This window comes from Schistocerca gregaria, chromosome 2 (assembly GCF_023897955.1).
Source record: "Schistocerca gregaria isolate iqSchGreg1 chromosome 2, iqSchGreg1.2, whole genome shotgun sequence".
NCBI lineage: Eukaryota > Metazoa > Arthropoda > Insecta > Orthoptera > Acrididae > Schistocerca > Schistocerca gregaria.
The window spans coordinates 1039235669-1039260643 of NC_064921.1; the positions used below are offsets into that span (position 1 = coordinate 1039235669).

Genomic DNA, 24975 nt, shown 5'->3' on the forward strand with positions numbered 1-24975 from the left:
CAACAGACAACCAATGCGATTACCTTTGCTAACAGCATGACATCGCCTGCAGTGCATCTCCTGGGCTCATTACCATATTGGTTAGACCCTGAGTGACTGGAAAACTGTGGTTTGGTCAGATGTATCCTGATTTTGGTAAGAGCTGGTGGTAGGATCTGAGTGTGGCACAGACCCCACGAACCCATGTGCCAAGTTGTCAACGAGACACTGTGCAAGCTGTTGGTGGCTCCATAATGGTGTTGGCTGTATGTGCATAGAATGGATGGTATCTTCTGGCCCAACAGAACTGATAACTGACTGGAAATGGTTATGTTTACCTATTTGGAGACCATTTTCAGCCATTTGTGGTTGGTTGGTTGGTTGGTTGGTTTGGGGAAGGAGACCAGACAGCGTGGTCATCGGTCTCATCGGATTAGGGAAGGATGGGGAAGGAAGTCGGCCATGCCTTTTCAGAGGAACCATCCCGGCATTAGCCTGGAGTGATTTAGGGAAATCACAGAAAACCTAAATCAGGATGGCCGGATGCGGGATTGAACCGTCGTCCTCTCGAATGAGAGTCCAGTATCTAACCACTGCGCCACCTCGCTCGGTGCCATTTGTGGACTTCAGCTTTTATGGACGACAATGTGCCACGTCACTGGACCACAGTTGTTTGTGATTAGTGTGAAAAATATTTTGGACATTTCAAGTGAATAATTTGGCTAACCATTTTGCCCGATATGAATTCCATTGAATATTTATGGAAAATATTCGAGAGGTCAGTGTGTGCAAAAAATCCTGTACTGGTAACACTTTTGCAATTAAGAATGGCTCAATATTTCTGCAGGAGACTTCCAATGACGTGTTGAGTCCATGTCATATCGAGCTGCTGCACTGTGCCAGGCAAAAGGAGGTCTGACATAATGTTAGGAGGTATCCCATGACTTTTGTCACCTCAGTGTGTGATGAGCTGTATTGTGGCCAGGGCTGGTTCAAGAACATTTTTCCACAAAAGCTTCTTGTCTTTTGGAGCCCTGCCCATTTTTGTTCATATGATAATGTATGCATCCCTTACAGATTAGGCTTTAGGCCTGTTCAGTATGAGGAATGAGCTATGATTGTGGGATGTGTGATCATCATGTTACCAAATTGTCGAGCCGTCATTTGCCAGTAGATGAATCCTGATGATACCCTGCTTGTTTATTCAAGAGCTCCATTTGGCTACATAGTGGCAGAATGGACCCCATACCAGACCTCCCCTTCTCAGAAAAAATCTGAGGCAGTACCAGGTATCAAACACGGGTCCTTCTGCACTATAGGTAGTAAAACTAATGATTAAGCCATGGAGGAAATCTATTAATTATGAAACACATTGCATACAACAATACGAGAGAAGGAAAGTTGCTACTCTCCGTATAGCAGAGATGCTGAGCCGCGATAGTCACAATAAAAAGATTCACACAATCATAGCTTTCTGCCATTAAGGCCTTTATCAGCAGTAGACACACATACACACACACACATAAACACACACACTCACACAAGTGCAACTTACTCACACATCTCATGTGTGTGCAAGTTGCACTTGTGTGTGTGTGTGCATGCGTGCGAGTGTATGTGTATGCGTGTCTGCTGCTGACAAAGGTCTTAATGGCCAAAAGCTATGACTGTGTGAATCTTTTTATTGTGCCATCGCGGCTCACCATCTCCGCTATACGGTGAGTAACAACTTTCCTTCTCTCGTATTGTTACATTCCATCCTGGATTTTCCATTGTTTGACACATTGTGTACAAATATTCCACTTTGTTGTTCGGCACCCCACACAGCTCTACTACTTGTGATACATCCACTATAGAAATCTTGCACTTGGGGCACCTCTGGCTCAGCTTGATATCCTAAGGGGCAGCTTGTGTCACCTTGTGACCTTAAACCAGCTCTGGTCATGTTACCTGCATAACACACTGCTAAACTGGCTCATACATGGTAAAGTAAATCATGACAACTTTCTGTATCTATGCGAAAATATGACTGACATTGGATTCCAGGTAGTATGTGTCAAAATCGTAGGCAATTATAAAGAAAAAAATAAAATCATTAATGCAATGATGAACTGAAACGGTCGAAGACCAAGTCCTGCGGCACTCCAGTCCAAACTTCCTTCAACTAGAAGAATCTGTTTTTAAGTGAGACTTTTGCTTAAATATGACTTGATAAAGCTAAAGATGGGTTTGGATGACACAAAATTCCAGTTTTGCAAGTAGTATGTTAAAGGGTATACAGTAAAAAGTGTTTCTGTGATTACAGAAGTACAACACATACCAAATCCTTGTTAGCAAATGCAGTTAACATCTGGTTACCAACTTCAGTGACAGCAGTAGTAGCATTTTTATCATGTTGTTATTCACTGTCTGTTAGAGAGATGATCATGCTTTTAGAAATAGTTATTTAGCTGGTTGTGCACAAGGGACAAAACTTTTGAGAAAACTGGAACAATAGAAACTGGTCACTAGTTTTTGAGAAGATGCTTATGCCTCTTTTTGAAACTTGGATAACTTCAGCAGTTTTGAGTGCATCACAGAAAACTATGTATTAAAAATGAAAACAAGAGACTGACAGATAAATATGTTTTTTTTTTTAATTATATAATTTGAGAACGAATATCAGTCGATACTCCAGGCAGTAGAGAACCATGACATTGTTTTTATAATATCCTGGGTGATGATAACATTTCAGGGCAAGACATCCCTTGTATGTGGTTCACTACGAAGCAGTTAGAAACTCTACTTGTTCAGTAAATTCAATAATAAAGAGCTCCATCTCATTTTTGCGGCTGCAGTGCGGATAATTTAAAAATCTGGTATGGAACAACTAAAGACACTGTGACTCAAATTCGAGCTAACAAATGATCAAGCTTAATAGAATCCTATCACCCGGACTATTTATATGTTGCTGGGAAACCCTTGCAACGTATTTTTAAAAAAAGTAAACTTCTTAAAAATCATGCTTACTGCACAGTAGACGTGAAATAAATCATAAAACTGCAGAAAACATGTATTAATCATACCAAATCCTTCAGTAACTACTGTCACCAACTATTTGAAAAGAAGCTTTCCAAACATTGTAAGAAAGTTTAGTGACGCAGTAATAATCTCTCGCTGACACAATCATGTGGGACAAGACTTTTGCTGATGATATAGGGATCAAAGAAGACAAAATTAAAATGAAAGGATGATATTTTAAATTTTGTCGTCAAATGTTCTTTTACAAATATAAAGCAGGAAATACTGCCACCACCCCTTTACTGTACCACTGCAAAGATGAGTGATGAATTTACCATTGTTAGTTATGCTGCAAAAGAAGAAATTGTTAATTTTCAGTGAAGCCCAAGGGCTTGAAAGAGTGCACATACCAAAACAGTTACTTATGAGTATTTATTAACTTTTAACAAATAAGTACAAGAAGGAAAATATTGCAGATAGAAATGGAAAAAAGTGTAAATAAATACTGAGATAATGCCATAATGCTGCAAAGAAAGGAAAATATATTTAAATTTAATATCCCGTTAATAACAAGATAATTAGAGCAAAAGCTCAGATTGGAATAACATGGGTATGAAAGTTGTCTGTCTTGTTTATGGGACAACTTAGTATTCAGTTCAACTGATTAAGAAAGCAAAGAAAAATTTAATTGAGAGGTATGTTAGCTACCGTTAACACCATTCCCCTCCTCTTTATGAAAGCGAAACCATTGTCTTAAACACCGTAGCATCTTACTCTGCACTAATGAAAGTGGTGATGGCTGGTGCAATTTTGTGTGTGTTAAAAAGCCAGTACAGCAGATAAACAGGGGAAGAGAACAACAGACAATGTAAGCAACACATCGATTGCAAAGAGAGATGAAATACTGATGAATATATAGATATTACCCGAGAGCTGCACATTAATATTCCAGGACTGAGCAAATAGTATGCCTTGTTATAGAAGGGGCAACTGGAGAAGTAGCAAAATATAAGTATTAAAAATGGAGTCAAACGACAGATCACTTCTAGTGTGTTGTTGAGTATATTCTGCAGGAAGTATTTTATGCCTAGACACGAGGGTGTGTCTTCTTCTGCCTATTATTTGTCAATGTGTTACTTTACTCATGCTAATACAATGTTTGAAATAGTTTCTCCACTCCTCTGTATCACATCAGTTACTTTCCTATCTCTGTGTGTGACAATAGTTCTCCTCTCTTTTATTTTTCAGGTACAGTCCCACTTCTTCCACCTTTTGCTTTACTTACTTATTTTGTAGTCCTGGTTGTATTATTCTTTGTGTCTTTTTAATTGTTATTATTGTCCAGTCTTTCCTGATTTAGCTTGTTTTTCTTGTATATTCACTATATTGTTGAGAGCTATTACTGGCAACCTTTTGTAAACTGGAAACTTTGTCAAACTCTATTAACTGTTTATATTCTGGTCACTGGTCACGTGCCTCTTTGCATTGTTTTTGTCATGGTTCAAAATACTTTTGTGTGATCTTGAATTCATGTTTTACATTTATCAGATAATTACCGTTTAGTATTCCCAGTTCAATATCGCCTTTCGCTGTTGATCACTGTTTACTTTCCACTTATATTTTATTAAAGAAGATGTTTTGGAATATTATATGTTTTACAAGTTTTGTTTGTTCTAGGTTCCTAGCAGACAGTACTAAACATGATAGTTACAGATTTTTCCACTGGACAGGGATTGATACATTTGTCTACTTCAGCCATCATTTTGTTACTATACCTCCAGTTGGGTGGATCAATGCTGCTCATTTACATGGAGTGAAAATCTTAGGTAAGATTTGATTAATAAGAACACCATTTTAAGCATTTAACAAGTGCTGTGATCAATATTTTACTTGTGTATTTACTTTACAGTGGGCATTGAGTAGTGCTATACAGATGGTAGAGGATCTTAAACTGTGTATCTGGGAGTGAGGAAGTATTAGTTATGTATGAATTCTTAGTTTCTTTTAAGAGATGTAAACAACTTACACTTTAAGAAACATGTTAATTTTATAGTAACTTTTAAAAGTGACAAATACTGCTTGTTAACACATACTGAAGTGACACATGAAATTGTATATCTCACCCTCGACTTCCTACGTTTTGCTGTACAATAAGACAAACAACTAGGAAACTACTAAGCTCTTCTTCAGTTTCTAGTAAGGTTTCATGCCCTAAAACTGCATGTAATCCCATTAAAAAAAAAGAATGCTAAAAAAAGAGATCCAGCGATAGTGCCAGCTTATTCCAATCCAATTACGAGTGCATTTGTTTATCAGTTGCCCAAAAACATAAATCTCAAAGTGAGGTGGTGTTCAAACCACATCCTCTCATAAACAACAAGATGTACATTCTCCAACACCAGTGACATCTCGAATGAAAACCAAGTAATAAGTATGCTCAGATGGGGTAGCAGCAAATGAGGTCATAGTAGTTGATCTCATATAATTTCAGCCCACAAGTTGGTAGAGAGTCATAATTGGTGATCTAAGATTATCTTGGATTATAGGTTTTAATCACTCCAGACATGGCATCTGTATCAGTTGAAAACATCATCAGGAATGTAGGAGCCATCATGCATAAATCATACAGACAGTAGGAAGTGTGGCTCTGTATTATTGTGCTGGAATACCCATTGTAAGAATTGAACTCTGGGCCCAAAATTATTTGTTGCAATTGCTTACACTTATTGTTTGTGATACTTTAATAGCCAAATGCCACAGCCATGTCAGCAGCAAAAGTATGACATGCTTTCAGCACCTATTACTGATATTTTCTCACAGCTGGTGGCATCACCAGAGCACTTGTCCATCATCCGCATGACAACAGCATTGCAGTAAGCTGGCATACAGGATGCTGAATCAGCAGTCACCACTGCATGGTGCAGCTGCCAGCAGCAGCAAATTAAATGGGCATCAAGGTGCTATTTTATGCGCCCATCAAGCCACCAAGGCATAAATCACTCAGTCACACCATTGGGCCACTACGTAGCCATCCATTCTGCTTACACTAGGCAGTCATTGTTTGTTCATCAACTGCCAGCTGTACATCAAGGTCTGGACTTTGATACCCCCTGTGCCATCCTGACTCTCCACTGCTTCTGCCACTGTGGTCACAGATTGCACTGCTGTGCGCAGGAGCTGATCTGAATGGTTGTAATAGCCAAATGCCACAGCCAAGTCAGCAGCAATTGCATCTGGTGTAGCAGTGTATAAGATGCAGCCAGCCTAGTGCTGCCACCTTCAGGCTTCTCGCCATGAGCGATGTGGCACCACCACTTTGATCTGTATGCCATATGCCAGACCACACCTTGCAGGACATGGGTGCCAGTTTGCCTCCAACAAAGTACTGGAAGACCTGTTGTTTGGGAAAGAGTCTATCTCAGCTGCTGTCATCTTGCTGACTCGATCATGACTATCGTGTGTGCAGTTCGGACTGAAAAATTTCCCATCCTTCCAGTAACAGTCTCATAAAACTAACTGCTGTAATATGGAGTAATTTCTGCTCCACCAGTACTCTTCAAACTGTTTTCTTTGATAGGAAAGTTAATGACTGCACATTGATAAATCTTTTCCAGCTCAGTCTGAACTCTGGGCTCATAATCACTTAGACTCTTTTGCTTGCAAGACCTTGGGCAACTTTGAGTCAACAACAGTAAATTTCTTTCAGTTAAGAAGTGGCCTTTACATATGTGTCACTTTGTAGGCACTACATGACAGTAGATTAAATGTCTCTCAAAATGGTTCAGATGGCTCTGAGAACTATGGACTTAACATCTGAGGTCATTAGTCCCCTAGAACTTAGAACTACTTAAACCTAAGGACATCACACACATCCATGCACGAGGCAGGATTCGAACCTGCAATCGTCGCAGTCGCGCGGATCCGGACTGAGTGCCTAGAACCGCTAGACCACTGCGGCCGGCTTAAATGTCTCTTGCAGGTCCATATAATGAGCAATATTCCATCTTCCACAACTATTGATGAACTTTAAACAGTGGTGAATTTAAGTGCGGATATATCGCAGACAGTTGTTTATTATTCTTCGTGGTAGCAGTTCCAGTGTCGATGCAGGAAACAGTATGTTAAGAAGTAAAAGCCTTTTACATCTCATGGTACACAGTGTATGAACCCGTAACACTTTTATGATTTTTTTTTTTTTTTTTTAATTGGGATGTCCTGTATAATATTGTGTTTCCATTGATATATTTTGTGCTAATGACATTTCAAATTTTCTACAAACCCTGTGTTTAGTAATGTTGTTATTGTTGATGTTGCTGTTAATTGTACAATATTTAAAGAGGTATTAGTGCAGTAAAACACTATATTCATAATTTAATACTATGTTCTAAACCATTTGCACAAAGATGATCTTCATTAGCAAAATCTCTTGGGCATACAACTGCATCAAGTGGTTTCACATGCATGAGCCCTTGGCTGGAAGCTGTTCTGCTTAATGCTCCACAGCCATTATCAGATGTTAACTGAATGTGGTTTCTGGCCTCATCATTAAATAGAGTCATTACCATCTGGCTGTGACAGCACTGATTCTCAGTCAATCACCACAGAAGGCAATGTCTTCAGACTGAATCTGCTGTGCCCACTTTAACCATGTGATGCATGTATTCCATGTTGTCTTTGCCTGCAATTCGCAGTCTGCATCGAGGGTATTATCAGGTATTGTGATCTTCATAACTTCTTTTATTATGCTATCCCAGAAATTTTTACCCTTTCTGTTTGATGCATATATTGTTCAATGCAATTTTATGTCAGTTATTCCAATTTCTCTAGATAATGTAGTTGTAGACACCTCTGTTTTTAAATTGTTTAAAATATACATCCAGCATTATTCTGTCATGTGAATGGTCTGCCAAACTTAATACTGTACACCTTCACATGTTATTTTGTTAATGCCAGAAGATTTTTGGTCTACATTATTTTTCACTGACATCACTAGTTTGCATATATATTTTAGCTGTAGGTCTGAAGACTAACATGATGTTATGATTCTTCACGAGCCAGCTATCTTCTCTGTTACTGAACCACAGAATGACAAAATCCACTCATATAGATCAGTATCACAACACTTGTAGCCTTCACCACTTGGCTCAAAAATTCACTCTGTTAAGGCCTTTAAGGACAGAAGTTGTTTCTGATGCCAGATCTTACCACAAGAATTGATCCATCTGTCTTCTGTGAAAATGGCTACAACAAGCAACAAATACTGCAAGCAATTTCAGTATGCATACATCAGCTGAACACCACTAAGCAAATGAACAAGAATTTTTGTCTGGTCATTCTGTGATTCAGTGACAGAGCACATTAGACCTCAGTTCCTAAAGAGACATAATGTCAGTCTTCATGCTTCCAGCTAAAATACGCCAACCCATGGCACCTGCGAAAGATTAAATAGATATCAGAGCACTTGGCATTTACAAAATAGCATATTAATGTGGACAGTAATATGTACTCAGTAGAACAATGCCAGATTGAACAGAAGTAGTATCTGTGACTGTATTATCCAGAAAAATTAACTGTAGCTGAACATGTTGTGCAAAATTTACATAAAATTGCATTTGATGACATCTCTATCATCATGAGAGTAGTGGTTCCTGGAATAGCATAAAAACAAAATTATTCAGATCAAAATATCTAATAGTATCTTCAATACAGATGGTGACCTCCCTCAGGATCCTACTATTGCGAAATTACAGCAGGTGTGACAAACCCTAGTAGAAAACATTGCTGTGTGCAGCAGTGCACCTAGCACCAGTGCTATGACATCCAGTATCATGGCTATGAAAAGACAAGGCCAGCAACCACACAGCAATGAGTTATCACTTAACAGTGGCTGAGGAGCATTCACTCAAGAGTTGGTGCATGTATATTAGCAAATTGACAAGTCTGGAAGCCGAAATGATTTTATCCAGTCATATTGCAACAAAACCATGCATTCAAATACAGGATGGGGTAAATAAAAGTGGCCTGGATGAGTGGATACGATTGGATTTCTCTGTATGGATACAACCACACCCTGTGATGCACACACCATTTGTATGCCTGCCACATGATCCACAGCAGTTCAGAGCGTAGTGGGGGCTATGTCATTGTGAATGGAGGAGTGCAAAGTGGCAATAATACTCACAGCGGAGCATGGGGTGTTCGTTGTGGAAGGTTTTGTGACCAACAAAGTCGTGGAAATGGTGTGGTCAGTTGTTTGCCGAGAAGTTTAATGGTTTCAAAGTGCCAGCCAACAAAGAGTGCCATGCAATGCTTAGCCTGAAAATGGCACCAGTGAGGATCTGTTTTGAACAAGTCAAAGAACACTCCAAAAAGTGGCTGCAGTTCACCATAAAATGCTTCAGAGTCCCACCAAATCAACCTGATGCTTGTCCCAAGAAATTGTCTTATGTCGATCATGTGGACGGTTACTCCACTTTGATCTGCACTTGCATTGCTACTGAGTGTGTGTTGTTCGTACATTAAAACCAGGAGATGCTCCCCCAGTTTTGTGAGTAGATGTTGGCTGAGATGATAATGAACAGCTTCGATATTTATGTGTGATGAAGCCTGGTTTTACCTGAGTGGTTATGTCGACTCTCAAGAGTTGTAGGTTCTGGGCAGCAGAGAATCTGCATAACTTCCACGGAACCCCATTGCATGATCAGAAGGTTAGGGTTTGGTGTGCAGTGTCTGCTCACTGCATTATTTATTCCATTTTCTTTAATTAGACACTGACTTCGGCACGTTATATTGCCAACATTTTGAAACCATTTGTGGCAGCATTAACAGAGGAGGAAAGGACCTACAGTTACTTCCAAAAGGATGAACCAGCTGTCCATACAGCTGGCTGAACCTTGGAGCACTTTTACACAAACTTCACATCTGACAGAGTTGTTAGCAGAGGTCAGTCTGGTCGTGGCCCTTGCTGACCATCCATGTGATCTGATCTGCCACTGTGTTATAGTGTGGGGAGCCCTCAAGTCTAAAGCGTATCATAAAAAACCCCATAGTCTTCAAGAACTGCAGCAGATAATTTTGGATGAAACTGCAGCAATTCCAGGAGTCCAGCTTCAATCCGTCCTCAGCAACTTCCTGATCGAGGTCCAAGAGTGCCAAGAGATGAATGCTAGTCACTTTCAACATCTGCTATAGTCAGTTTAGTGCTGTATTTCCTTTCCTCTGCTGTGTTTCTTTGTAACTGGTAACTCTTCTCTCAGGGCCACTTTTATTTGTCACATCCTGTATTGTAATCACCATGATTTCTGTATGTTGCTTCATATGAACTTTGGTTACTCTAGCCAGTTCATAGTTTAACGTGCTGCTGGATTTTCTCGAAACAGAGTTAATGTAAGGCAAGAAACTCAAAACATTTTGGGTGCACTGCTTTATGCCATTGCAGAATGCTGTCAGTTTCCAGAGAATGTGTGGTTAACCCAGTTGTGAAAGTGGGTGTTGTGCATAAGGCAGAACCCAGTTTTGAGCTGACAACCCCTTATGACTGTGGAAAAAGTCTGAATTATCTGAATGTCAAACAGTTTCATAGTTTGGCACACTGGCCGTTTGTGCAGTTTGCTACTGTAAACTGTGACATTTAAGTGTGCAGGAGGCAAAGGACAAGGTTCAGTGTTTGGTTGAGTATATAGTTTCAGTGCATCAGGACATATTGTTATCCCATTAGACATACAGGAAATCTTTGGTGAAATGCTAATAGTAGGGGAGAGATTTCCCCTACCCCCAAGAACCAGGGACCTTGCCATTGGTGAGGGGGCTTGCGCACTTCAACGATACATATAGCCGTGCTGTAGGTGCAACCACAAATGGGTATCTGTTGAGAGGCCAGACAAATGTGTGATTCCTGAAGAGGGGCAGCAGCCTTTTCGGTAGTTCCAGGGGCAACAGTCTGGATGATTGACTGATCTGGCCATGTAACATTAACCAAAATGGCCTTGCTGTGCTGGTACTGCGAACGGCTGAAAGCAAGGGGAAACTACATCTGTAATTTTTCCCTAAAGCATGCAGCTGTACTGTATCGTTAAATGATGATGGCGACCTCTTGGGTAAAATATTCCGGGGTAAAATAGTCCCCCATTTGGATATCCGGGCAGGGGACTACTTAGGAGGACGCTGTCATCAGCAGAAAGAAAATTGGCATTCTATGGATTGGAGCTTGGAATGTCAGATCCCTTAATTGGGCAGGTAGGTCAGAAAATTTAAAGCGGGAAATGGATAGGTTAAAGTTAGACATAGTAGGAATTAGTGAAGTTCAGTGGCAGGAGGAACAGGACTTCTGGTCAGGTGAATACAGGATTATAAATACAAAATCAAATAGGGTGACTGCAGGAGAAGGTTTAATAATGAATAAAAAAAATAGGAACACAGGTAAGCTACTACAAACAGCATAGTGAACGCATTATTGTAGCAAAGATAGACACGAAGCCCATGCCTACCACAGTAGTACAAGTTTATATGCCAACCAGTTCCACAGATGACAAAGAGATTGATGAAATGTATGATGAGATAAAATAAATTATTCAGGTAGTGAAGGGAGATGAAAATTTAATAGTCATGTATGACTGGAATTTGATAGTAGGAAAAGAAAGAGAAGGTGAATATGGAATGTGGGTAAGGAAAGAAAGAGGAAGCCGTCTGGTAGAATTTTGCACCGGGCATAACTTAATAGTAGCTAACATTTGGTTCAAGAATCATGAAAGTAGGTTGTATACATGGAAGAGGCCTGGAGACACTGGAAGGTTTCAGGTAGTTTATATAATGGTAAAACAGAGATTTAGGAACCAGGTTTTAAACTGTAAAACATTTCCAGTGGCAGATGTATACTCTGACCACAATCTATTGGTTATGAACTGTAGATTAAAAGTGAAGAAACTGCCAAAAGGTGGGAATTTAAGGAGATGGAACATGGATAAACTGAAAGAACCAAAGTTTGTAGAGAGTTTCAGAGTGAGCATTAGGGGACAATTGACAAGACTGAGGGAAAGAAATACAGTAGAAGAAGAATGGATAGCTTTGAGAGATGAAATAGTGAAGGCACCAGAGGATCAAGTATGTAAGGAGACGAGGGCTGCTAGAAATCCTTGGGTAACAGAAGAAATATTGAATTTAATTGATGAAAGGAAAAAATATAAAAATGCGGTAAATGAAGCAGGCAAAAAGGAATACAAACATCTCAAAAATGAGATCGACAGGAAGTGCAAAATGGCTAAGAAGGGATGGCTAGAGGACAAATGTAAGCATGTAGAGGCATGTATTGCTAGATACTGCCTACACGAAAATTAAAGAGACCTTTGGAGAAAAGAGAACCACCTGTATGAATATCAAGAGCTCAGATGGAAACCCAGTTTTAAGCAATCAATGGAAAGCAGAAAAGTGGGAGTATGTAGAAAGTCTATACAAGGGCGATGTGCTTGAGAACAATATCATGGAAATGGAAGAGGACGTAGATGAAGATGAAATGGGAAATATGATACTGCATGAAGAGTTTGACAGAGCACTGAAAGACCTAAGTTGAAACAAGGCCCCAGGAGTAGACAACATTCCATTAGAACTACTGATAGCCTTGGGAGAGCCAGCCCTGACAAAACTCTACCATCTGGTGAGCAAGATGTATCAGACAGGGGAAATACCCCCAGACTTCAAGAAGAATATAATAATTCCAATCCCAAAGAAAGCAGGTGTTGATGTATGTGAAAATTACCGAAGTACCAGTTTAATAAGTCACGACCACAAAATACTAACATGAATTCCTTACAGACAAATGGAAAAACTGGTAGAAGCCGACCTCGGGGAAGATCAGTTTGGATTCTGTAGAAATGTTGGAACACGTGAGGCAATACTGACCCTACAACTCATCTTAGAAGATAGATTAAGGAAAGGTAAACCTACGTTTCTAGCATTTGTAGACTTAGAGAAAGCTTTTGACAATGTTGGCTGGAATACTCTCTTTCAAATTCTAAAGGTGGCAGGGGTAAAATACAGGGAGAGAAAGGCTATTTACAATTTGTACAGAAACTAGATGGCAGTTATACGAGTCGAGGGGCACAAAAGTTAAGCAGTGGTTAGGAAGGGAGTGAGACAATGTTGTAGCCTATCCTCGATGTTATTCAATCTATAAATTGAGCAAGCAATAAAGGAAACAAAAGAAAAATTCAGAGTAGGAATTAAAATCCATGCAGAAGAACTAAAAACTGAGATTTGCCGATGACATCGTAATTCTGTCAGAGACAGCAAAGGACCCGGAAGAGCAGTTGAATGGAATGAAAAGGACGATATAACATCAACAAAAGCAAAATGATGATAATGGAATGTAGTTGAATTAAATCAGGTGATGGTGATGGAGTTAGACTAGGAAATGAGGCATTTACAGTAGTAGATCAGTTTTGCTATTTGGGGAGCAAAATAACTGATGATGGTCAAAGTAGATTTAGACTGGCAATGGCAAGGAAATCATTTGTGAAGAAGAGAAATTTGTTAACATTGAGTATAGATTTAAGTCTCAGGAAGTTGTTTCTGAAAGTATTTGTATGGAGTGTAGCCATGTATGGAAGTGAAACATGGATGATAAATAGTTTGGACAAGAAGAGAATAGAAGCTTTCGAAATGTGGTGCTGCTGAAGAATGCTGAAGATTAGATGGGTAGATCACATAACTAATGAGGAGGTATTGAATAGAATTGGGGAGAAGAGAAATTTGTGGCACAACTTGACTAGAAGAAAGGGATTGGTTGGTAGGACATATTCTGAGGCTTCAAGGAATCACCAATTTAGTATTGGAGGGCAGCGTGGAGGGTGGAAATCGTAGAGGGAAACCAAGAGATGAATACAATTAGCATATTCAGAAGGATGTAGGTTGCAGTAGGTACTGGGAGATGAAGAAGCTTGCACAGGATAGAGTGGCATTGAAAGCTGCATCAAACCAGTCTCAGGACTGAAGGCCACTACAACAACATGGAGAGATATCAACAGAGTTGAGTTTTGAGTGAGACATTGTCTTGGGACAGATAAATTGATTAGAATGTTGCTGTGGGTGGAAAATTTTGAGCACAGCTTACAATTTTAATCTTCCAGGAAGCTCATTATTGATACTTACAACATTGGATTAGAGTTTGTACTGCTGTCAAGCATTTTTTCATCAGGAATAGTGGACCGAACACTGTCATTTTTCCAAACTGTAGAAGTGACTCGTGTAAGTTAAAAGTGACAGATTAATTGTTTTGTAATTGGTATTGTATATCAACTATCCTATTCTTTTCAATGACTGTTAACGTATGGTGTTTTTAAGTGTTATTCCGTGAATAGTGCCTTTTAAACACACAAAAAACATTTGAAAGAATGCATACAACCCTAACTTATTTGTATATCACCACAATGTATCAACAAACATTATGTACAGAGACACCTTTGTCTGTGTCATAAATCATCAATACTGTTGTAACACTTTTCATTTTGCACCCTTGCTGACAATTTGTTACGGGTCCATACACAGTAGTTTTTTCAAGAAATTAACTACAATAATCAAGCAATGCATTAAAAAAAATTATTTCTCATAAACACTTCTGCATTTTAAAACACCTGAAAGCAGTGGTAACTCGCACTTTGTGAAGAGTGACATTCGACACATTTTCCTAACATGAATCATAGCCTGTGGTTTTTTGGTCATAAGTATTGAGATATAATGACATAACATCAGGTCAGGTGCATAGGATGGGTGAGGCACCAATTTCATAGATGATTTAAAAAAATCTCATTGCCGTGGGAGCTAGTATATTGCTTTTCTTCTACTTCAGGTGTTTTAATAAAATTCGAGAGACCAAGCAGAGTTTCGCATACTATTCAGCACTTGCTGTATGTTTGGTAGCAAGAGGAAAGTGGTCAGGTGTCCCAAGTTTTCTCAGAGCATCAATGTTTCTTTGCATAGTGCTCTTGAAGACACTACAAAGTTGTGACAGTGTCAAGAGAGAGCCTGTTTCTTCCAGACTAGTGAAACATATCTCAAATTTTCATCCTGGAAGTGATGGATATTTGAAGGAGCCATATCAAAAAACAATGACATTTTTGTACATTTAAGTCTTTTTGTAACCCCCTCCCCCCCTCTTCCCCCAATTAAATGACAAAAAAATCATTCCTGAGATATCTATCTCGTGATATGACTGTTTTTCCAGTTGCAGCTTTTACACCGTTCTCATTAATGTCAGATCATTCTAGGTTCTTGCCAGTACAGTGTACAAGCTAACACTTCCACATTCTCCAACAAACCAGCATTGTAGGTATTTCTACAGTGCCACCAATAAAAGCCGTTGGCGAAAGGTTTTTACTGTATGTCCTGAATGATCAACATCACTTATACTTATAGCTATACCTATTAACTTTCTCAGTTTTTCTTCCATTTCCTTGATCACTTTTTCATGCAAGAAATAGTACTTTATCTACATTGACTGCCATAAGGAAGACCCAGCGTTGACTCCCATTATTGATTAATATTTTCTATGGTGGTAAAAATGAAACAGAGTCCTCTTAACCTTGTGCGCACAACCTAAAGATACTTGAAAGAGAGAGTGAGAGGCTCTGATTTTAAAATCTTCCATTGACACTTGAGAAGGACATGAGCTAATCACTTGCCTCTCTGATACTGTTTCAAATGATGTCCCAAGTAGGAGAAAGATACATTGTTAGTGGTATTCACGCAGGTTCCTTGAACTGCTTAGTAAGTTTAGAATTTTATATTTAAAAAAAGTCTGCTTTCTGATACAATATCAAATGTTTGAATGTGATGCCATGTCAAAGTAAGTTACTAGTCAAATGTCCTCCCTAAGTGCCCAACACTATACCATATATTTGTGTATTAGCATTTGAAAAACTGATACTCTTTAATATATGCAGAAATATAGAAATTTTATGATACAATTGTGAAGACTGTTTCCTCATAATTGCCACCACATTAAATCATTATCCTACCCACTGTGCTTATATTTATGTTTTTCTTCTTTGTTTCAGGTACTGTAATAACTGAATGGAAAGATGGAGAGAAGATGTGGGAAGAGATTTTAAAGAGTGATGAAATTTGGCAGTCCTTTGCAAAAGCACTTTGTGATATATGCCACCACTACAACTTTGATGGTTATCTTTTAAATATTGAGAATGTAATTGCCCCAGAACTAATGGAAAAGTTTCAGAAATTTGTGAACTTATTTGTTGAAACTCTACACAAGACTGTCACTACTGGGGAGGTTATTTGGTACGACAGTGTCACACAAGATGGAAAACTTGCATGGCAGAATGAACTAAACATTTTCAACAGGTAACAAAATTCAGCATAATATAATGTCTGAAACACACAATTTTCAGAGAAACATACAATAGATTGTTCCTGTCATTTTTACTTCAAATTAAAGTAAAAGTAAAGATGCAGGTAGAGTGCTTTGCTGTCATCTTTATAGTCTATGGCATGCCAAGATACGACACTTCATTTTCAGTGCTGTTGTGCACCAAATGTGAGTTCAGAATAGGCATGCTATATCCAGATATAAAATTCATTCTTTGACTGAAGAAGAAGCTAGGTTTCTGGATTTTGCTGTGACAATGATGAAATCTTGGTTTGTATCACATATCAGATTATGAGTGAGAGTTAATGTAATGACACCACATATACACAATCAAAGAAAAAAATCTAAGGCTTTACTTCCTGCTGAAAAAAATAACGTTCGTAGGAAGGACACTTATCACCAAATCTTTGCCTTGATGAGGCATTGCCATACTTAAATCTACTTTGACCTATTACAAAAATTGTAGTAGTAGTAGTAGTAATAGTAGCAGTAGTAAGTAGTATTAGTTGTTGTTGTTGCAGCTGCTGTCTGTGAACTGGTTTGTGCAGTTATCTGTGGTAGTCAATTTCTGCACATAAATACTGCAGTGTACTTCCACTTGAATCTGCTTGCTATAATCAAGCCTTTGTCTCCCACTACATTCTTACTGCCAACATTTCACTGTAGTACTAAATTAACTGTCTGCTAATGCCATGTTATGTGTTCTGACACCTGTCCTCCTTTTAGTCAAGTTATGTGATTTGTTTACTTTCTCTCCAGTTTGATGCAGCATTTCTTCATTAATTTTTCTGCTCTACCAATCTTATCTTCAGCATTCTTCTGTATCATCAAATTTCAAACAACCACATTCTCCTCTTGTGTCTACTGCTTATCATCCATGTGCCACTTCTATTTAAGGCTACATACCACTAAATGCTAACAAACTTCCATTTTCCATAAAAGCTCTTCTAGGTATTGTCTGTCTGCATTTTATATCCTCTTTACATCTTCCACCCTCAGTTATTTTGGTGCCCAAACAGCAAAATTTGTCTCTTATTCCATTCCCCCACCCCAACTTGTCTCCTGTTTTACTTCCTAATATTAAATGTCCTATCCTACCATGTCCTATCTTAATATTCTATTAAATCACCTAATTTAATCTGATGACACTTAATAACCCTTTTATTGCTTTTGTTGGTGCTCATGTTATAACCTCTGTTTAAGATACTATCCAAGCTGCTCAACTGATCTTCCAATTTATTTGCAATCTTTTTACAGAATTCTTTCCATATTTCTCCATGCTTTGCTTTATTGCATGCTCTATGTACAGATTGACTAACATGAGGGACAGGCGACAGCTCTGTCCCAGTCCCTCCACAATTACGCCTAGTTGTCATGTCCTTTGACTCCCACAACCACTGTCTGCTTTCTGTACAAGTTGCTCCCTGTATTTTATGTAAAAATTTCATAGAGAGTATTCCAGTCAACTTCATCTATAAAAACTTTTTCTAAACTTACAACTGCTATAAATGTAGATGTTTTTTTCCTCCATCTGTGTTCTATTGCATTGTGTTTTCCTGCATGTGTCTTTAACTAAACTGCTATTCTTTCAGGACAGTATCTGTTAGTCACTTCATTATTTTGTGGATGATTAGTTCTCCCACCCTCTATAGATAATTACTTCTCCCATGGATCTTAGCAGTCCTGAAGGATTTTTTTGTACTCTGGGTGGTTGGTTTTCTGTTAAAGTTTCTTTCCTTTGTATTACTCTTCTGTATATTCTGTTGACCCTTCAACTTTCACTTCTTTACTTAGCACTCATTTGCCATCTGACCTTCCAGTGTTTATATAACTGCTTAGTTGTTTGTATTAAAAATAAAGATTCCAAGACTTACCAAGCGGGAAAGCGCCGGCAGACAGGCACATGAACAAAACACACAGACACACACACAGAATTACAAGCTTTCGCAACTGGCAGTTGCTTCGTCAGGAAGGAAGGAAGGAGAGGGAAAAATGAAAGGGTGTGGGTTTTAAGGGAGAGGGTAAGGAGTCATTCCAATCCCGGGAGCGGAAAGACTTCCCTTAGGGGAAAAAAAGGACAGGTGTACACTCGCACACACACACACACATATCCATCCGCACATACACAGACACAAGCAGACATATTTTGAAAATATGTCTGCTTGTGTCTGTGTATGTGCGGATGGATATGTGTGTGTGTGTGTGCGCAAGTGTACACCTGTCCTTTTTTTCCCCTAAGGGAAGTCTTTCCGCTCCCGGGATTGGAATGACTCCTTACCCTCTCCCTTAAAACCCACACCCTTTCATTTTTCCCTCTCCTTCCTTCCTTCCTGACGAAGCAACTGCCAGTTGCGAAAGCTTGTAATTCTGTGTGTGTGTCTGTGTGTTTTGTTCATGTGCCTGTCTGCCGGCGCTTTCCCGCTTGGTAAGTCTTGGAATCTTTATTTTTAATATATTTTTCCCATGTGGAAGTTTCTTTCTGTTTTATTTACATCGTGCTTAGTTGTTTGTTTATTCATATTGTTAGGATGGAAATCATTGGAATGTATATCAGCCTTCTCAGGTGAATGCCCCGATATTTTGTTTACCATGACAGGCATAGGAGATATGACCTTTGTGATAAGAGATATCAGTGCTTGTTCAGTAAGTTTTATTTGTTCATTCTTTTCTCATGCTTTTTGAGAGTGGAATGGTAATGAAATAATGTGACAGTGGTTCAGAGAACCCCTTGCCAAGCACTTGATTACAAATTTCAGAGTATTCATGTGGATGTGGATGCAGATGTTAAGGGAGGGGAAACAGGAAGGAGGGAGGGATCTAAGAATGGATAGGAGTACAGAAGTCCAAAATAAATTAATTAAAAGCTTACAAAGCATTCCTTACTTAGGTCTATGCCACAGTTCATTTGAACGTGGGACAGAGAGAAAGGAAGGAATGTTTTCAGAAGGAACAGTGTATAGGTCCCCCTCAGGGAATTTCCAGCTATTTCTAGAAAACTTGGATGTTTTGTTGTGCTATCTGTCAGACAGGGGGAAGCAAATTATCATTTGTGGGGATTTCAATGTTGATTCCCTGAAAGAGTGTAATAGGAAGAACGACCTTGTACTACTACTCAGTTCTTTCAATTCGAGCTCCGTCATTGATTTTCCTACTCGGATAACAAAGAACTGCAGGACATTGATAGATAACTTTTTTATAGACCAAGATAAGTTTAAGGACATAAATGCTTATCCTGTTGAGAATGGTCTTTCGGATCATGGTGCACAGCTAGTTACAGTACATGACATAGCTCCATGCAGTATATCAAATCAGAATTTCAAAGCAGTGCGTTCAATTTAACAATATAAATACTGCAAACTTTAGGGAAAGCCTAAAGCAGCTAGACTGGGATGAAGTGTATATGGAACCCGATGCAAACTTGAAATATAACTTATTTCACAATACATTTTTAAGGGTATTTGAAAATAGTTTTCCCAAGAAAGTAGTTAAACATAATTCCAAGAAAACGTATAAAAAACCTTGGCTAACTAAAGGAATAAGAATATCTTGCAACCGTAAAAGAGAACTGTATCTAACAGCAAGAGGGAGTACTGACCCCGAAATTGTTCAATATTATAAAAACTATTGTGCGCTACTAAGAAAAGTTATTAAAAAGTCCAGAAGCATGTGTATCATGTCTGAGATCAGTAGCTCTGGTAATAAAATTAAAGCAATTTGGAATATTATTGAAAGGGAAACAGGGCAACCAAGAGCACAGGAAGACTTTAGTGCCATAAAACTGAATGACAAGTGTACTAACAAACAATCTGAAATTGGAAATATTTTCAATAATCATTTTTTAAATGTTGTGGAGAAAGTAGGATCTAGATCTCCACTAGAAGAGGCAAGACTTCTAATAGAAGAGGCCATACCTGTGCAGTTTGAAACAACTGTATTTCCACGAACCTCTCCCTCTGAAATCAGTAAAATAATAAGCTCACTGAAAAGTAAAAGCTCTTATGGAATTGATGGCTGTTCCAGCAAGATACTTAAAGATTGTTCCCCACAGATAAGTAGGATTCTCAGCCACGTATGTAATAGCTCTTTGGAGCAGGGTGTTTTCCCCGATAGACTGAAATATGCCATTGTAAAACCATTGCATAAAAAGGGGGATACGTTGGATGTCAACAACTATCGCACAGTCTCTCTTCTGACAGCTCTATCAAAAATTTTTGAGAAAGTAATGTATTCAAGAGTAGCCTCCCATATTTGTAAAAATAAAGTACTAAATAAGTGTCAGTTTGGTTTTCAGAAAGGCTTTTCAACAGAAAATGCTATACACGCTTTCACTGATCAAATATTAAATGCTCTGAATAACCGGACATCACCCATTGGTATTTTTTGTGATCTCTCAAAGGCCTTTGATTGTGTAAATCATGGAATTCTTTTAGATAAGCTAAATCGTTATGGTTTGAGGGGGGCAGTGCACAAATGGTTTAATTCATACTTAACTGGAAGAATGCAGAAAGTTGAAATTAGTGGTTCATGTAATGTTAAAACAACAGCTGATTCCTCAAACTAGGGGGCTATCAAGTATGGGGTCCCACAGGGTTCGGTCTTAGGTCCTTTACTGTTCTTGATATACATTAATAACTTACCATTCCATATTGATGAAGATGCAAAGTTAGTTCTTTTTGCTGATGATACAAGTATAGTAATAACATCCAAAAACCAAGAACTAAGTGATGTAATTGTAAATGGTGTTTTTCACAAAATTATTAAGTGGTTCTCAGCAAATGGACTCTCTTTAAATTTTGATAAAACACAGTATATACAGTTCCATACAGTAAATGGCACAACTCCAGTAATAAACATAGACTTTGAACAGAAGTCTGTAGCTAAGGTAGAATTTTCAAAATTTTTAGGTGTGTCCATTGATGAGAGGTTAAACTGGAAGCAACACATTGATAGTCTGCTGAAACGTCTGAGTTCAGCTACATATGCTATTAGGGTTATTGCAAATTTTGGTGATAAGAATCTCAGTAAATTAGCTCACTATGCCTACTTTCATTCACTGCTTTCGTATGGCATCATATTCTGGGGTAATTCATCGTTGAGTAGAAAAGTATTCATTGCTCAAAAACGTGTAATCAGAATAATTGCTGGAGCCCACCCACGGTCATTCTGCAGACATCTATTTAACTATCTAGGGATCCTCACAGTATATATATTCACTTACGAAATTTGTTATTAATAATCCAACCCAGTTCAAAAGTAATAGCAGTGTGCATAGCTATAACACCAGGAGAAAGGATGATCTTCACTATGCAGGGTTAAATCTGGCTTTGGCACAGAAAGGGGTAAATTATGCTGCCACAAAAGTCTTTGGTCACCTACCAAACAGCATCAAAAGCCTGACAGATAGTCAACCAACATTTAAAAATAAATTAAAAGAATTTCTAGATGACAACTCCTTCTACTCATTGGCTGAATTTTTAGATATAAATTAAGGGAGGGAAAAAAACCTAACTTAAGCATTAGTGTCATGCAATATTTTGTGTAATGTAATATCGTGTACAGACATCTTTCATTAACCTGACACGTTCCACATCATTACGAAGTGTCGTATTCATGATCTATGGAACAAGCATTAATCTAATCTAATCTAATGGACTGTAAATACGGGGATATAAAATAATATGGTTACATAGGTTTTGAGAGGAATGATAGAGGACAGTAAAAAAAAAAATCAGAAATTAAATGAGAACATATAGTTTCAATGGAAACTGCTAGATTTATTTATAATGTTTTGGGAGAATTAAGTAGAAGAATAATTGAGGTGATCATGCAAAAGAGGTAAGAGAAAGGATGGAGGAGAAGCTGGCAGTGAATAAATGTAAGACTAAATTGTTTGAACAATTTTTACAGGGTAGAGGGTGTATTAATGGATGGAGGGGAAAAATGGATGGAGGGGAAAAAAAAAACAACTTTTAAAGTGTCTATCTAAACTGATTACTTTGTAAGTACCTAGACAGAGTATAAATGAAATAAAAAAAGAATGTCTAACAAACTGTACATTCAAAAGATACTCACTTCAATTAAAAAGGCAACTCAAAGGAAAAGTAACTCAAAATTTATTTTTTCTGTTGCCAAGTGATCTTCCACTGGTTGTCAGGGAGGAAAAATGAGAAAAAGATGACATAACAATATGTTTTAAGCACTCTAATATTTTATCCAGAATACCAAGTTATTTTGTACTTCTGTCATGTGTCTTGGCATAGAATCTATGAGCAGTCAGACATAACAGCCTGCAGAATTAACTTCCTCTCAGATGTCAAGAACACAGCTCCAAAGGGTGTCCGTTGCAGTAATTTGGTTTCATGGCCAGGTCTCCGTTAACATTCTGGTGACCTCAGCCCACATTTTCTACAGGGTTCATATCAGCAGCCAGTGGCATTCACTCCATGACATTTACACCAATTGTGGAGAGCTGATGCTGAACTTATGCAGACTTATGACCGGGAGAATGATCCTGTAGCTGGCCAGCCGGCTCATCAGCCATCCAGCCTGGCTGGCCTGTAACTCTCAAGCCACAGCAAGCAAAGCTCCGGCCGTAAAGCCCCGCTCCTCCTTCGAAGGATCGAACATTTCATCTACTCTACCCATGTCTGTAGTATAAACTAGTCCAGCTAGAGATATTTTGCTATAACATGAGCAGGCACATTTGCTTTTGATGTTTCATTCAAATATTTAACAAAAAATAAGTTAAAGAATACACTCATGATAAACACAGCTACCACAAAATATTTCAGCCAACTAGCAATTGCACAACACAGGAAACTTTTCTTTCATGTAAGCACTTTACATTAGACCTTGCCTTAAGGAAATGTGTGTTCTACCAAGATAACTAAGTGTATTTTAAAAGTAAACAGTTTTAATGGCAACTTACCGTTTAATTGTGTATATGTAGGATATTGTTCACATTTTGAGCACTTATAATGTTTACTCAGTGTTTCTGAAACAATAAATGCTGCACAACGGAAATTACATTCTAGTATGGCCCTTCATTTCCGTTGAAATGATGCACAATTGCACTGTAATTCAAAGTTAAATGTTTCATAAAGGGCTCACAGAATTGCTTTAACTTCTTTACCATTCCACAGATGTATGAAACTTGAGAAAAATGCATGCCAAAATCTTTATTTGCGAATTCTAATTTCTCTTATGATATTACAGTTGTAATATCATCTTTGTACAGCGGTGGCAAGAAACTCTGCTGGCAAAGCATTTTTGGAACCCTATAAATATAGAATCAATTTGAGAGCCCTGTTTTCAGTATGTCATGCAAATAAAGTGCCAGCTGTGTCTCACAAAAGTGATGATTTCCAAATCCATGGTGGTTTCATGTCAGTAGATAATATAATTTGGACTATTTCATAATGTTGGAACAAAGTGTTTGTTCACATGTCCTGCTACATTTTGATGTCAATGAACTCAGTGGATTACATGTATTTTCTTTCATAAGTTTTCCAGTGGTGTTTGCAACTGTCTGGTCTTCTCCCTAACCATAAGTACTCGAATACTCCTCATGCTGTTGTACGAAAAGTAATTAAGCCACTGCATCATTGGTGCACAAGAAGCATGTCTAAATCATTAGTCCACTCAAGAATGACATTGCCTGTAGAAACATAATCGTCCTGCTAAGACTATGGCAGGGTCATGACAACATAATGGAACATGCCTGGTGATGCTGTGATAGTTTTGTTATGTCCTGGAATGACAGAGAATTTTCTTGCAAATTCACTTGGTATATGGGGCTTACTTTCATGCAGCAACTACCACCAGTCTCACTGTCTATATTGCGAATTATTTGTACCAGCCATCACAGGGGCAATGATGGGGCAATGAACTCTGCCATTGCTCCATGAAAATGTTGACGCACAGTAGAGAGCAAGAGGCAATAGCTCTCAGTTCCAAAGTAGTGTGACAGTAACATTTTACCTTCTCTGTGACAGTGCTACAAACAGCTGTATCAAACTCGGAACAATGTCTTTAGAAATTTTGTCTTCATAAGATGTCTCGCTACATTACATACACAGTAAATCTACAGGTAAGAAACATAAAATACTGCAAAACTGCTACTGAAAATATGCAGATCTGTTAATGAAATTGTATCACTGTTGTTGTTGTTGTTGTTGTGGTCTTCAGTCGTGAGACTGGTTTGATGCAGCTCTCCATGCTACTCTATCCTGTGCAAGCTTCTTCATCTCCCAGAACCCACTGCAACCCACATCCTTCTGAATCTGCTTAGTGTAGTCATCCCTTGGTCTCCCTCTACGATTTTTACCCTCTACACTGCCCTCCAATACAAAATTGGCGATCCCTTGATGCCTCAGAACATGTCCTACCAACCAATCCCTTCTTCTGGTCAAGTTGTGCCACAAACTTCTCATCTCCCCAATCCTATTCAATACTTCCTTATTAGTTATGTGATGAATACTCTGTTAACTGTTTCATTCAGCAACTATTCTCACAGCCACATTGTCATATTGCATTATAGTGCAGTAAAGCTACTTGAGTATGACAAAAGAGTTCATGTTTAATTAAGATAGCCATTTGTTGTATGGTATTATGATGAGATG

General features: G+C 38.4%; 1 protein-coding gene across 2 annotated transcripts in view; it reads left to right on the top strand.

The window, feature by feature from the left end:
* The window catches only part of LOC126335557 (cytosolic endo-beta-N-acetylglucosaminidase), a 117877-nt gene that overhangs the window by 21698 nt on the left and 71204 nt on the right, over window positions 1-24975 (top strand). For both annotated transcript variants that reach the window (XM_049998971.1, XM_049998972.1), the window contains exons 2-3: window positions 4657-4805; window positions 16026-16329. In XM_049998971.1, the coding sequence (XP_049854928.1) occupies window positions 4657-4805; window positions 16026-16329 (453 nt within the window). The remainder of the gene's footprint in view (window positions 1-4656; window positions 4806-16025; window positions 16330-24975) is intronic.